At 58.7% G+C, this 15,236-nt stretch overlaps 2 protein-coding genes across 2 annotated transcripts in view; one reads left to right on the top strand and one right to left on the bottom strand.

Moving 5' to 3' along the window:
• Positions 1 to 103, top strand: part of SERGEF (secretion regulating guanine nucleotide exchange factor) — a 218,582-nt gene extending 218,479 nt beyond the window's left edge. Inside the window, 1 exon segment of the mRNA XM_055317851.1 lies at positions 1 to 103. Within this exon segment, the coding sequence (XP_055173826.1) occupies positions 1 to 93 (93 nt within the window). The 3' untranslated portion in view covers positions 94 to 103.
• A 5,702-nt stretch (positions 104 to 5,805) lies between these two features.
• The window catches only part of KCNC1 (potassium voltage-gated channel subfamily C member 1), a 42,205-nt gene continuing 32,774 nt past the window's right edge, over positions 5,806 to 15,236 (bottom strand). Inside the window, exons 3-4 of the mRNA XM_055317496.1 lie at positions 8,365 to 8,553; positions 5,806 to 6,339 (exon numbers count right to left, since the gene is read on the bottom strand). Of these exons, the coding sequence (XP_055173471.1) occupies positions 6,275 to 6,339; positions 8,365 to 8,553 (254 nt within the window). The 3' untranslated portion in view covers positions 5,806 to 6,274. The remainder of the gene's footprint in view (positions 6,340 to 8,364; positions 8,554 to 15,236) is intronic.

Consider the following 15,236-nt stretch of genomic DNA (forward strand, 5'->3'; position numbering starts at 1 on the left):
GAGAGAAAGTGGAAGGAAAGACAACCAGAAACTTCTACCCAAAGCCAATCTGGCAGGTCCAGAAATGGGGGGCTTGTAACAGAGGCCGTTTAATAAAGTGACTTTTCCCACCCAAAGTGTTCCCAGAGAATTGCTTGGTCAGCTGGTGGGGCTGGCCTGAGAAGGGCTCCGGAGGTACTGTGGTTGGGCTGACCACGGGCCAGAATGATGGGAGGCTGTCTGGCCAGTGTCTGGGGCTCAAGGACACAGACATCCCTTCCACCCAGCAGATGGGAACAAGTCTCCCCACGAGGGCAATAGCAAGAACCCAAGTTGGTTGCATGGCTGGGGAATCTGGTCTCTGAGCAACATTCAAACTGCCATCGCCAAGGACATGGAAACCAGCAGGTTCCAGCCTGTCTTTCCCTGTGGGGACAGAGAACCCAGCCCAGCGCCCATGGAGTCACGGTCTGGCAGCCTTCGAGTCTCAGCGCATTAGTTTGCTGGTTTGAGGAGGTCGGGGTGCCCCGGTCAGGCAAGCGGGCACTTGGACAGGAAGGAGTTCTTATCTTGGTGACTAGGTGAGGGGAGAAGGTTCTGGATGGAGGGTTGGAAGGAAATGGAGATGAGTGAGGGGGAAAGAGACAAGACTTCTGGGAAGACCTAGCGGAGGGGACGCTGGGGACAGACCAGGGAATCTAGAACCAGAAGACTGGTGTCTTCATGCAAGCCAGGCAGGACCCTGGATCCGCCAAGCTGTATAGCTTCAGGTGAGGGGCAAGGGGAGTCTGACCCTAATTAACCCCTGACATCTGCCCTTGCCTCTGCAGGAAGGGGCTTCAGGTAAAATGGGGACAGGCCAGACCACTGGCCCCAAGCTTCCCTAGGTGGTGGCTGTGGCTCTGGGGGACAGAGCGCCTGTCTCTCTGCTATGACTGGTAGCAGGCCTTTGGCCAGAGGGCCTCAGAAAATGGCTTTCCCCTGGAGACTGTGTGGCAGTGTCCCCAGCTAGCTGGCCCAGTCTGTGGCCCACTCCACACCACCTTCCCTCGGCGACTCAGGAGAGGACTGGGTCCCTGAGGGCCAGACTTCAGGAAGTTACAAAACCCCAGGACCTCAGAGCAGAGGACCTGTCATGACCTCCTAGCCTAGTGACCTTCGAAGTGCATTTGTTAGAGCCCTGGAAGTCTCCCGAGAATTCAGGGGCCACCGTGGGCTATGGGCGAAGGAAAGCCACCTGGACAGAAGTCCGGGTCCCCAACCCTCCACCTTATTCACAGCAGCTTTATTTTCATCTACATTATATACTGGGCTTCACAGAAGCTTTCACTTGACAAGGGGTCCTTGAGAAAGTTTGGAAACCACTGGTCTTACCCAACATTTCCATTGTTCATTTGGGAAAACAGAGGCCTAACAAAAGGGGAAAGGACCACACACCTCACTCCCGGCCCTGGGTCCTGATCGAGAGGTGACCCATCCAGAGCCTCGAACCAGACCAGGGGGGCCAGACAAGAGGCAACCCTGGGACCAGGAGTGGGTTCAGCTCCGTGGAGTAGGGCCGAGGACCACCCTGAGCTCCCCGGGCCTGAGCCTGGGCACCACCCGCAGCCACTGGCTGACCGTGAACCAGTGCGTGGAGGCCTGTTCCCAATGCTGTATCCTGTGAACGGCACCACCAGCCAGAGAGGCCCGGGTCGCCCACGTCCCAGAACCAGCGAGAGCCTAGAACAGTCTGTAAGCGCTTCTGCAACGGGAACGCTTCTGCAACGGCTCTGTGCACCTTGAGCTGGTCTTGCTGAGGTTCCCACACCCTCAGATGGAGCAGCTGGGTGGCCCGGGATGACCCCCACCCCGCCCGGCCTACAGGCTGGACGATCCGCGTCACAGGCCAGAGCCGTCCCGCACCGAGAGCCCTCAGGCCCGGACTTCTGGACAGGCTTCCGCCTCACGAGGAGCCAACACGGCCTGGGGGTCCTGGGTCCCCTCCCGCCTCCCTCAGCACCTGCTGGCAGACACCCCAGTTCTGAGTCTTCTGCTGAGCCCTAGGGCCCCTCCAGAGGCCTTGTGGGCCTAAGAAAGAAGCCTCTCAGGCCTCCTTCTCTGCTGAAACGGGGGGGGGGGGGGGACGCATCTCAGGCCTCAGACTCGCTCGGGACTCGCCCACAGGGCACAGAAAACCCACACGTGGGGAGTGAGCAGCTCCCGGCACTAGACAACACGGCTGACAGTCCTGTCACCTCGAGGGCCTCCCTCGTGCCTTTCCCGCGGCAGCAGGAAGTCCTTTCACCGGGTCTGACGGGGGCCTGGAAACTCCAGGGCTGTCCACAGCAGTGTCGCCCACGTGTTTTTCTGGACCCTTCGAGTCCTGTGGTCATTCTCTGACTTAGAGATGTCCAGGCCCCTCATTCCTAACAGACCCTGGGCTCTTCGAGAGCAAGGGGCCTGGTCTTGGTCGATTCCGGAACCCCTTCACCAAGGATGGGCTCTGATACAGCGGAAGGGCCCAACAAATGCTAACAAATGAGCTGGTGAGAACACTCCTAGGGCGCCCACGGGGTGGGGGGGCTTCAGGGGGTCAGGATCCCCTCACACCACCCGTCCTCTGTTTGCCTCTGACAAGCGTGTGAGGACGACGCAGTGCGGGTTATAACCACTGGCAGTCGGTGTCCGTGTCCTCCGCCTGGGTAGCTACTGAGCCATAGGAGCCCGTTTGGGTAAATACTCGCTCATTTTAAAAAATTACTTTCTTTCTGATAGACCAAGCAGAGTGGCCTTCGAATTCCTCCCATGTGAGAAGAAGGAAGGGAACAGGAGAGGGGAGTGAGCCCAACGTGTGCCCGCAGGCCTCGGGCCAGACATCTGCAGTGACAGTATAGGGTCACCACGTACCAGGCGCGAGTGGCATGTGTACCTCCTCGCCTGCCTGCCACACGCCCTCCCCTCCTGGTCACAAGCACCCCCCTCTCCCCCATCAGGCCCACCACCTTCCGACTCGCCATCAGATCCAAACTGGATGAGACTGTGCTTGCCAAGGTGAATGCGGGCCTGGGGCTCAGAGGAAAGTGCTCTCCCCTGCCCCCCAGGCGCCTGGAAGGACACCCAGTGACATGGGAATTGGGAGCTACCTGGTGAGGTGGGAAGTGGTGGGACTGTCCGAGGGAGGGAGTTGCACGTCCTGGGTGCACAGGGTCGGAGCCCCGGAGCCACAAGAGTCCACGGGGCGGCGGGGGGCACTGTGCTGGCCAACTGAAGGAGCTTCCCTTCCCTTCTCAGGGCACCAGGTGTTCAGGCAGGTGAGCGAGGTGGCCAGATGTGTGTGTGGAAGGTTCTGAGCTTCTATTGCACCCATGGCACTGCATGAAGGAGGGCAGGAGGCCAAGTCCTGGGGGCCCTGGGATCCGGGACCAGCCACGCTAGTGTCCCTGTCAGTTCTGGGCTCTAGCCCCGGGAAGGCCCCAGTCAGCTTGAGACGGCTTCACCTGAGCCCTGAAGTCAGCCCGCCTGGGTTAAAATCTTCCTCTTCCATCCGCTGTGTGGCTTCAGGCCAGTTACTTCCCCTCTCTGCACCTGGCCTCTAGCCTCTAAAACAGGCAGGTTGAATTACGTGGGCTGTCATTAGACAATGTTTCCCAGATGCTCCCCCACGCAGCAGACGCTCAGAGTATGCTCATCTCTTTTCCCCATTAGCTACTATGTCCCAGAAAACCCACACCGTAAGTGGCTTTGTGCTATGTCCCCTCAAGTCCACCAGAGGTGCTCCCTCCAGCCTGGGTCCCAAGTAGACTGAACACGACGTTCCCTGCAGCAGCTGAGGCTGCTTGGCTTCCACCTCCCGAGACTTGGGAATGGCTGTGGCGCACATAGTGTGACCTTGCTGCTCTTCGGCTGCATGACCCCTTGGGTGGAGGCCTTACCGTACTCGTCGCTCCACTGACCCCCCGGCCCTTGGTTTCCGGGCCACACGGGGTGGAAGTTCAGGCAAAGGCTCCCAGGGGACAAGGAAATGTTAGATGAGAATTCACACCTACCTTCAGCCTCCTACCCACCCACCTGACGGCCGACTCAGTCCATGCTGGAGGCATCGAGAGAACTGACATCTGGTGAAACTCACACCCACTTTTCTGTGGCCCTGGGAAGAGCATTCTCCTCTGTGGGCCTCAGTTCCTCATCTACAAAATGCTCAGAGGCTGACCACCATGACCATTAGGGACCTCCCCACCTGAACATTCCTGGATCCTCCAATGAATAAGAAACGCAGTGGAGGCCCAGTCCCCACTCCATCCCCCATGAGAAACCAAGTGAACAACCAGTGCAAATCAAGATCCCCGAGAGAGGGCTCCTCCCCTTCAAGAGGCCTCCAGGCTGGGGGAGATGCATGCAGTAAGGAGGTCCACCAGACTGGGCCCAGCAGGGCGTAGCTGGGTAGGGCACCCAGACCTGTCAGTCAGCCCCTTGCCTCTGCCAACATCAGATTCACAGGTCTGGAAGGAGGGGGTGATTAAGGTCCGCACAGGGGCTGGGAGCTCTGACATGGCCAGATTCAAGGAGTCATCAAGATGGCATGACTCACAGAGAAGTTTCCGTGTCAGTGAACCCCCTAGAGGATGTCTCGTTATAGGGTCAAGTCCTTGTATGCTCCATCTCTTCTTGAGAGTTGTCTCCTTCCCCAGACCAAACAGGATCTGCCGAGAGGGTTCCAGAGGGCAATTTCTTTCTTAGGACCTGGTTTTGTTTTGTTTTTTGTTGTTCTTGTTGTTTTTTCCCAGCAGGAGGACAGCCAGCATCTTGGCTGGGTCCTCGAGACCAGAGGAGCGAGGGTTCAGGTTTACCCCAGCCCAGCCCAGCACAGCAGGCGGGATCACAGGCAGAACCAAATCACGACACTGCCCAAGGCAATAAAAACCCAAATCCGTGCTTCATCTCAAAAGTCAGCTTTTTATTATTGAGGGCCAGGGCCCAAGGAGGGGAGGGTGTTGAGCTAAAGCAGCATTGCTCTCTTTCCAGGAAATGTTGCGAGCTGCAGTGAAAGCTCGAGATGTTGCATTTTTTTTTCAACTCAAGCATGTGTTTTTCAAAAATATCATCCTTCCCCACCCCCCACCCCACCACTAATTTTAGAGTCAGATCAAAGCCAAGCTACTGTCCTCTGTTTCTGTTGGGAAAATACTATATTTATTCAAGATGCAGAAGTGGGTCTCTGCAAACCTCCAATTGCTTCAGGAAAACAAATCTGCTTTAGACTATACAGAAACCATGATACAAAATTTATTTCATGCTAGAATCGCTTTGCATAACATTGGGCATGCAGTTTTTTTTTTGTTGTTTTTTTGTTTTGTTTTTTTTGTTTTTTGTTTTTTACTCTGAAGTACTAAATTGCATACAATGCCAGGTTGTGCCTTGATAAAAGTGGAGGAGGGCCGCCCCTCCCGTGGTCCTGATCTTTTGGAGCTCTAAAGTAACACTTGGAAAATCCGTACGGTGTTGCTTAGTTACTATGAACAATTTGTTATGAGAGCTGGTCACACTGGATCTACACACCAAGAAGATGATAGAATCGACCTAGACTAGCCGCTGTCGGGGGTCTTGGGGAGACGTCCGCTGGGGTCACAAGCATGCCAGACAGGGAAGAAAGCCGCGGTGCGCGTTTCCACAATTCTATTTGGAGCAAAGTTCTCAGTTTCCGCGTGAGAGATGAGCTATGAAGGTGAGGTCAATATGACCGATGACTGACCGACTGCCCTTTATGGAACCTTGACTCTCGATCTCGTGTACAAAAAAGGGAAGCAATCCGTTCCCCGCCCTCGGCCCTCCCCCCGCCCCCAGAAATGCACAGGTTTCTACCGACCGCCGTGACAGTCTGGCTCCAGCAACGTTTGTGTAAAAGTAAAGAGCTTTGAAAGAAAATAGAGGACTTTTGCTTTTTTTTCTTTTTTTCTCGTTGTTGTGGTTGTTTGGGGTGATCATTACAGTTGCAGGGGGGTTGGTGGGTTTGGTTTGCTGGGTTTTCTCTTTAACTTCATGCAAGTCATGCTAAGGAACCCCTCCACCCCCCTCCCCGAATAAAATAAAATTAAAAAAAAAAAAGAAAAAGAAAAGGAAAGGAAAAGAAATCCTCTACGGTCGGTTACCATTTGGCCGTAGAAAAAGCTACGTCCGTCCTAGTACAAGACCTGGGCCACTCGGACTCGTCCGGCAAACCTGCATGGCGTGAATTTACTCTGTCCGAGGGTGAGGAGGGGCTGCTGGTCCACCCAGATGCTTAATAGCCACCAGTGTCCTCGGCCAAGCCGCCTGGTCAAGTCACTCTCACAGCCTCTGTCGGCATATACTTAGCAATGACAGGGCTTTCTTTGCAAAGATCTGTATGTAAAGAATACAATTAACACTTGAGCTTCTCTTCTTGGCTCTCCCATCCCGCTTGGTACTTAGTTTTTAAGGAAGGAGGAGGAAAGACAGAACAGCCGCATGCAGAGGCAGGCAGATTCTTCTCCAGCTGGCTTGGTTTTCCCATGCAGTGAGCCGGCCCAGCACTCCTCTCTTTCTCCCTCCTGGGGATCCAGTGAGTCCCTAACTCTCCTACCCTGCACGTGGCTTTATGCACTGCAATTATCCCAAGTAAGGCAAGTCCTCGGCGCTGTCATGACTCCATGAGAATAGGGCCGGGTGGATGGGGGTGGGGACACTTCAACCTTGGCGCCTCCCAAAGACCCTGGCACCCACGCCTCTGTGGGATCGGGGAGCGGGGTACCACCTGTGGACAGTGGTTGCCGCTGGGCTCCCTTGGCCACTACAGGGAGATGGGGCTTCTTCTGTCCCACACTCCCGGGGCTTCTGGAAGCACAGTCAAGACACTCTCCTGTCTGCTCTTTTAGGCCACACAGATTGATCCAACATTCAAGATGAAGGAGATAGGCAGCCCGTGAGACCTTCCCGGGCAGAGCACAGCCACAAAGTCTCTCTGCTTTCCTCCCCCCTCTCTCCCCTGGGCTGCTCCTGCTCCTGTATTCTAGAGCCTCCACCCAGGAAAAAGCCAGTTGCGAAGGGGAGAGCATCAGGCCTATCCGTGGAAGGTGCCAAGGATGGGCCCGCCCCAGGCCCGCAGCCCTCCACCATGCAGCACCATGCGGGCAGCAGTACGCCGCACTGGGGTCCGAGGGACCTCCAGGCAGGGCAAGGAAGCAGGGACCAGCCTGGGTCAGGTGGGCACGCACTAAGTACCAGCGACCAGAAGGACTTCCCCAACTCAGTGGAGGCTGCCTCTCCTCCTTCTGGGTTTGGGATTGCCTTTTATTCTCAATTCTGTGTTTTCTCCTGGTGTGCTGTTGAACCACTTCAAATACTGGAGCAGTTGTGAATAGCTACAGGCCACACCAACTATTGCTCTGAAAAACCAACTATTCCCTCCGGCCCAACCTGCTCACTCCGGTCAGCATGCATCCCGGGTGAGCACGTGAGGCCCCTCCCAGACATGCACGAGTTGCCCAGCCAGTCTGATAGGCCAAGGATGGCTTCCTCTACCTTCCAGGCCCATGCTGGAAGCCTGGAGCTAGGGTGCTCTGGGCCCCTGCCTCAAGCTTCTCTCCAGCCCATGCTCAAGCTCTAGTAGAAGTTTTTTCCCCAGGGGGGTCAGCCTGAGATAAGGGTCTGATGCAAGGAGACCTTGAACAGAGGTCACCATGGGGCTCAGCCTTCACCAACCACAGGGAGCCGCTGACCACACCCAGGGCGGTGACCAGGGATGGAAGGCGCTGCACAGAGTTCTCTTGGCGAGTCCTCCAACTGCCACTAGCACACCTCTTACTTCTGCAAGGACACTGGCCTCACGCCCCCCAAGGCCTGAGGCCACCTCTCTCTTCATGCCTCCCCTCTCACTGGCCTACAGATTCTCTTTAAAGGGTGCTCTTCCCGAACATGGATCTTGGGTGGCTAAGCCCACAGGGTGCTGGGCAGGCCAGGCCCATGCCATTGGGTCTCCTCAACTAAGGGACGGGGGCGATCACCTTGCCTTCTTGGTCTCACCAGCCACCTGCCAGAGCAGCCTGGAGGAGTCACGTCTCCTCTCACATCCCTGGGTAGCCCCCTGCCTGAGGGTCACCACCCTGTAGTCATCCGGCCTGTCCCGGGGCCCTTCCTGCCCCTCAGCTCAGTTCCAACCCACCGCTGCCGGGACCTCCAGTTCTCTCTGCCAGCCTGACATCCCACTTGGGAGAAAGGGACTCAGACCTCTGGAGGCCAAGCCTGGGGGGGTGGGGGGCTCCTTCCGCTCCTCGCCCCCCCAGCGTGCCTGCCTGCCCCTCAGCACCCCTCCCTGCCACCCCGCCCGCCCACCTGCAGGAGCGCGAGGCGGCCCAGCTGATGCAGAGTGCCCCCGCCTCCCCTACATACCCTTTCTCATTCCTCCACCAGGCGGGCACGCGTACTCCCCGGTTGATAAGAGGAAGCAGGGTCCGTATCTCTCGCGGGTGCCCGAGCGAGTAAAGGGCAGGCCCTCATCAGGAGTGAGGGCCTGGTCTATGTGGGGGCAGTCTTCGTTCGCCAGCGCGGCCTTCGCCACCTCCCCATTCAGTTTGGAATCTTCAAACATATAAGCAGAAGCTATTGAGACACTGAAAACCGTTTAGTGGGGGAGGGGGACAAGCCAGAGGCGGGGCATTGGCAGAGGGCGGCCTGTCCCTGAGGACAGAAGAGCGAGCAGGCCGAGGGGGAGGCCCGAGGCTGCGGTCCCCGGCTCACTGGGGCAGCCTGCGGGCTGCCCACCGTGCGGGACAGAGGGGCTCCTGGGTTTGCTCAAAGTTTGCAAAAAGATGAGTTGGTGATGGGGCCAGCAAGCGTGGTGCTGGGGGCTGGGCCCAGGGCCCAGGGCCCAGGCGGGGCCGATGAGACAGGATGGTGTGGATGCGGTCATGGGTAGGGGGGCAGACACAGAGCTCGGGGAGAGGACAGACAGACACGCGGGAAGACTCCAGTCCACAGAGGGGGCCTTTTCAGACGGCTCTCTGCTGCTGACCAGAGCCTGGCTGCTGCCGATCGCACCTAGCTAGCTCCTCAAGGCGCCCCAGCCCACTGACACCCCATCTGTCACCTCCCCTCCCCCACTGCCATCCGCCTCACCACCCGCATCGCGCTGCTGTCCACACATACCCTATGTCATCGCTCATCCTGCCCCCACTGTTTGGATTCAACCTGGTTCCTCGGCATGCCTTACCCCCGTACACACCAGGCCTGGCCACACGGCCTCCTCTGTCCCCAGATTCACCTTGGTCGCTCTCTGCCCCAACCCCCATACAGACTAGGGCTGGCCATGCTGTCTCTTCTATCCCCATAGATAGTTCACTCCGCATACCCACCCCCCATCCAGACTACTCCTGGCCACACGGTCTCCTCTGTCCCCACAGGCTCGCCCAGGCCACTCCGTACGCCCACAGGCCCACATGCAGACCAGGCCTGGCCACATGGCCTCCTCTATCCCCAGATTCACCTGGGTCGCTCTCTGCCCCAACCCCCATACAGACTAGGGCTGGCCATGCAGTCTCTTCTGTCTCCATAGGCTCACCCAGGTCACTCCGCATACCCACCCCCCATCCAGACTACTCCTGGCCACATGGCCTCCTCTGTCCCCACAGGCTCGCCTGGGTTACTCTGTACGCCCACAGGCCCACATGCAGACCAAGCCTTGCCACACGGCCTCCTCTGTCCCCAGATTCACCTTGGTCGCTCTCTGCCCCAACCCCCATACAGACTAGGGCTGGCCATGCAGTCTCTTCTATCCCCATAGGCTCATCCAGGTCACTCTGCATACCCACCCCCCATCCAGACTACTCCTGGCCACACGGCCTCCTCTGTCCCCACAGGCTTGCCCAGGCCACTCAGTATGCCCACAGGCCCACATGCAGACCAGGCCTGGCCACACGGCCTCCTCTGTCTCCACAGACTCAGGTCAACCGCCCTACCCTCTCCACCCCCCACGCAGCCTTAAGCTAGTCCCTCAGTTGGCCCTGACCCCACTCAGATCACGCCGGCGTCTGCCACCCCTCTCCGCCCGCAGCGGGCCTGGTCAGCTGGCACAGGCACAGGAGGGATGTATGCATGAGCGGTGAGAGCGGGCCGTGACGTGGGAGGGCCTCCCTTCCTCCGCTCCTCATAGCAGCGTCCCGGCAAAGCAGAGAGAGCAAATGGACGTGTAAAGACAACAGTGGCGGATGGACTCGGGCAGGGAAAGAGGAATCTTGGCCTCTGTGACAGCCTGAGAAGGAGCCTGGGGGGAGGTTTGAGGACACACGTGGTGGGGGGCAAGGCCTGGCCAGAGCAAGGAGTGCTCCCTCTCCCAAGTCCAGGGGCAGAGCCGTGGAAGCCTCTGGAGCTGGCACAGGTAGCCCTGTCTGGCCTCGGCTCCCGCCCATCACTCTTGGGGACTGAGCCTGCCCCCTGCTCTCTGCCCTCAAAGCAGAATCTTCCAGGCCAGGGCAGAGCAACTCAGTCCCCACGGTGGGCACCGGGGCTTCCTCAAAGCTTTCATCTGGGGTGAGAGCCTCCTGGGAAGGCGACACCAACGTGGGTGTGAACACGAGGGGAGGCTCTCTGAAAGGCTAAAGAGCGGACCCTCCTCCATGACCTTGTTCACATCATGTAACTACACGCACAAGTGATCCTCCTCCACGTGCACACACTCAACGTGCCCATGGGTGGGATCACGGCCCGTGTACACATCATGTCACTACAAAGAGGCAGTCAGTCAAAAGAGAAATGGACCAATCAGGTTTATTCGTAAAGCAAATCCAAAAAAAAAAAAAAAAAAGAAAGAAAAAGAAAAAGAAAAGAAAAAGAAAAAGAAAAAAAATCCCATCATAATTTTGGAACTTAAAAAAAAAAAGTCTGTCGTACAAGATGGCAAAGCATTTCACGTACAGTGCGTTTCTTGACAAATCCCAGGGGCTTGGCTCCCCGATTTATTCTGAACCAGAAAGGCCAGTTACCAAGGTAACTCTGACACCACGTGACTGGGGCCTCTCTGGGGTCTGGGAGCTGCCTGGCGCTTGGGGCGTGTCTGTGGGCACACACGTGTGCGCACGGACACGCCCCGGCCTGCCTCCCACTCTGGCTGGCCCCTGTGTCCCCTCCCGGGGCAGGGCGGGCGCAGGGGGACAGAAGGGAAGGGGCACCAGGGAGGGGAGAGTGAGTGAGGTGCGGGCGTGCTGCCTCCCTGTAGGCCACCGTCTGTCTGTCTGTCTGGGGAGGTACCTCTAGCCGGTAGCCCGGCCGGGGTGGGTCAGAGGTGGGTGGCGACCCGGCCTCCGGCTCTGAGCCCCCGCCCCTCCGCGCGTGCCCCCCGGAGAGTCCGGCTCCCTCGGCCTTCCAGGGCCCCAAGTTGGGCTGGTCTGCCCGCGGGGGCCGGGGGCAGGGGCAGCCGTCGGGCCTCCCGGGTGCATGTGAGCTGTGCACCCGCGTCTCTCTGGAAAGCCTCCAGGACCCCCCTGGGGCCTGCTGCTTCTCTCAATGGTGGTGGCCTTCGCGGGAAGCTAGGGCTGGGTGCTGGTCTGGGTCCCGCTCTGCGAAGGAGCCAGCCTCCCCGGGCAGCGGGTTTATCTGCGGGTTGGGTTCGTCTGGGTTCTCCCTCCCCAACTCCAGAGGGGCGGCTGGAAAGGAGAGAAACCAACGAGGGCCCGACTCTCTGAACCCGGGGAACCCGTGAAAGAGGCCGGAAGTGCCAGCGCACCCAAGCCTCCCCCCACCCACCCCCGCCCTGTCCTTCGGAGGAGAAGGCCACCGGGAGCCCTGGTTCCCACCTGCTCCCCCGAAGGCCGGGAGCCCTGCCTGCCCTGGCCCGGGCCCTCGGCCCCCCAGCCCCGCCGGCCTGCAATGATGAAATGACAGCATGGGCAGCGTCTCACGGAGATGGTTTCCAGGCTTTGAAATGGGCTGAGAGAGATGAGCATCTGCAAGAGGGTCATTTTTTTTTAAACTTTGGAGCAAGGAGAACCCGGTGTGTGGGCCCTCGGCCAGCACGGCTGGCGTCTCTGCCCTGCTCTCCGGGCACCGCCGAGGTACTTACTGTTCACACCAGCAGCGGGCGCCGGGGGGGGGCGCATGCCAGGCTGGGGCAGGGTGGGGGGGTGCTGGGCATTGCCTTAGGTTTAGCCCCCAGGGGTCTGCCCAGCTGGGGGCCCAGGGAAAAAGTCCCAGGCTAACTGGGGACAGTCTGTGAGAGACATGAGTAGAGTATAATCACGAGAACTGGCACAAGTCATGCAACAAAACGAGGAGAGAGAGAGAAAGAGAGAGAGAGAGAGAGAAACATGATTAGTGGAGAGAGAGAGAAAGAGAGAAAATGTGAACACAGAAAAGAACACCCATGCCTGGCCCCCAGAGTGGGCTCATTTCTCTACTATTTCCCCCTTGGCCCGCTTGGGGGCCACGAGGACCCCACTCCGAACCCCAGCTGCCCACCCTGGCCCTCGAACCCAAGCAAAAACTCGGTCGGCCCCATGTGCAGGGCCCCTGCCCGCACCCTGTCTGGTCACCCCTCCCGGATCGTGTCACCCTCCCGCCCCATGGACTACTGCCACTCCCAGCACCCCCTGCAGCCCAGCGGGGGACACCCCCTGCCGACGCAGCTGCCCAGGGGAGAAGCCCCCTTCCAAGAGGACCAGAGGCTGCAGTGGTAGCTCCTGGGGAGCCCAGGTGGGAGTTTCTCTGGGGCTTCATGCTGTCCTACCTGCCAGTGGGCAAAAAGTAGGTGTGGCCACCAACCCACCCCTGTGCCAGCACCCCGCTCACCTACAGTGGGAGCCCCGTACGCAGCGCCACAGAGGACCAACCCATGTCACAGGAGCGGAGATGGACAAGACACACACGTGAATGGACATGGCAGGACAGAGGGAGCGCTCCGAGCTGTCCAGGGCAGGTGGTTTAGGAGCCCGACTACAGAGGGGGAGGAGACCCTTCCGGGGAGATGAGCAGCTTCTCCTGAGCCATCGGCCCCAGGCAGTCCCTATGTGGGGTGCCCTCCTGGCATCCCCCCATGAGGCTCTATGACCCCCCACAGGACAAATCCCCAAAACCCTGAGGCCATGCCAGCCATGGTACAGAGGAAGAGACCAGATCGTCCCTCACAGACACACAGACCTGAAGCTTCAGGACAGACCAAGAGGTGGAGGTGAGGGAAGGTGCTGTTGATGTGCCTGGGAGGCCTTGCTTGAGTCCTAGGAGTCTGGCCCTTGGTGGGGGAGGTGAGGGGTAGGGGGTGTCCCAGAGCCCAGCAGGCTCCATGTGGCCTTAAACCAGATTCTAAATGTGGAATTAGGAAACCCAGATTTCACCGAGGCCACCTGACTGTCCTTGGGGGGTGGAGCGAGGCTGGAAAGGCCTTGTGGGGTCGTGTCTTACCTCTCTCAATTCTTGTAGGGTCAGGTCTCCATCCACATTTGCCTTCCTCACCTCTGGCCTCCCCACCCCACTCACTCATAGACACCCCCACTCCCATCTAGGTATGTAGCTGCAAGCAGAGGAGGGAACAAATGGGAAGGGACTCAGTGATGCAGAGACGGAGGTCCCTTTAGGACCACGCACCTTGGTGATAGATCATCTGGGTTTCACATACCAGCTTTTGGAAGCAGGAGTGTTTGGGTTAGGGATGAGGCTCAGAGGGGTCTGGGAGCCAAGGTCTGGACAGCACGACAGCACCTCCAGGGCAAGTGAGTATTTGGGGAGGGAGGGAGGGCAGACTGTAGTTGGGGGAGAGAAAGGCAGGAAGGTCTGGGCATCTGGGCTCCTGAGGGCCAGCTTGGGAGGCCCCAAATCCCTCCTCAGCCAGAGACTGCGCGAGCCAGAGCTCTCTGGGTCCGTGAGGTCTGGGGCCAGGGCGGCCAGGGCTGGGGGGCTCAGGGGATCCACAAGGAGTGGAAGGGCTTCACAGGTCTGCTGCAGCATGGGAAGAGGGCTTTGTCTCTGGGACTAGCTGGCGTGCATGTCCAAACACACACGCCTGCACTTGGCACACATGTGCGTGCATGTGTGCGTGTTTGAGCTTGCATGTGTGTGTGCATGCCCTCAGCACATGGAGAATACTGGCATTTTCTAGGAGTACAGAGGAGTCTGTGCCTGACTGGAGTGAACTGGGGATCCTTGGTAGGCTGGCCTGGGCACCCAAGCTTGGGGCACTGACAGATCGAGTGTTGCAGGGCATGTGACAGGAGGGCCAAGTAGTGTCACGGTGATGTCACCCAACTCTGAGCTCTTCCTGCTGGGGCCTGGAGTGGAAGTGGGGGCTGAGCCAGCCCAGACCCTCCCCAGAGCCCCAGGAACTCCTCTTGCTGTGATGGTGCCTCCTGAGGTCACACGTCCACCTAATCCAAAGCAGAGAGGTGGGGTAGGAGCTCTCCACTAGCCCGTGCCTCACCTGCTGACGGGAGCCATGCCTCAGCCCGGGGCCCGGCCCTATCTCAGGCCCCCTGTTTTAGCCTCGGAGACCCTCACCCACCCCCTGTTCCAGCCCAGGACCCTGACCACATTCCTCTTGAGTGCCTACAGGAATCCAGGAAGCAGGGAGGGGCATGGGACCAGATGAACGGGCAGGAGAACCCCCACGGGCAGAGAGGCGGGTCTTGGGGGTACTGCGCTGGGCAGCACAGGTGTGGAATGAAGCCAGATCGGGGGCAGGACAGGGTGGTGGGCGCATTAGCGGGGAAGAATCAATCATCCGCTGGGTGAGGCCACCCAAACCGGGGGAAACTTGCTCATCCAGGGCTGAGCTAGCCTCCTGCCAGACCTGGGCACGGGGACGTCCTTCATAGACTAAATGCTACCTACCACTCACTCAGCCTCCCTCACCCCGGCACTTCTTAGCTCAGTGTTGTCATTCTTCTCTGGGTCATTCACTTCCTTGAAATCCCTGTGTCCACAGAATAGGTCGATGGTATTCCATGGGTAGAGGTAGACTATGGGCTTTATATCTTCGGACCAGAGCCCCGTGATCAACTTTATGTGCTATGTGCAGGTTCTCATAAAACTGAGATAGTCCCATAACAAACCACTAGCCATGGAATATGAGAATATATCCCACGGTGACTAGTATTGTTTCGTGGCCCCCCTCCCCCCTGGCCCCCCACTGAATTCACGGGAATGTGGCTGTACACTGGTCTGGATGTCACGTATTGCTGCTGCAGTACCTACTGCCGGAAATGGGGAGAACCCTCGGTGGGAGGTGGTTGCTGGTCTGTAGTGCTTTCATCTAAGCTGCCCGGGGTGGTGGCCCCCCTCTA

The sequence above is a fragment of the Nyctereutes procyonoides genome, unplaced genomic scaffold, assembly GCF_905146905.1.
Source record: "Nyctereutes procyonoides isolate TBG_1078 unplaced genomic scaffold, NYPRO_anot_genome, whole genome shotgun sequence".
Taxonomy (NCBI): Eukaryota; Metazoa; Chordata; class Mammalia; order Carnivora; family Canidae; genus Nyctereutes; species Nyctereutes procyonoides.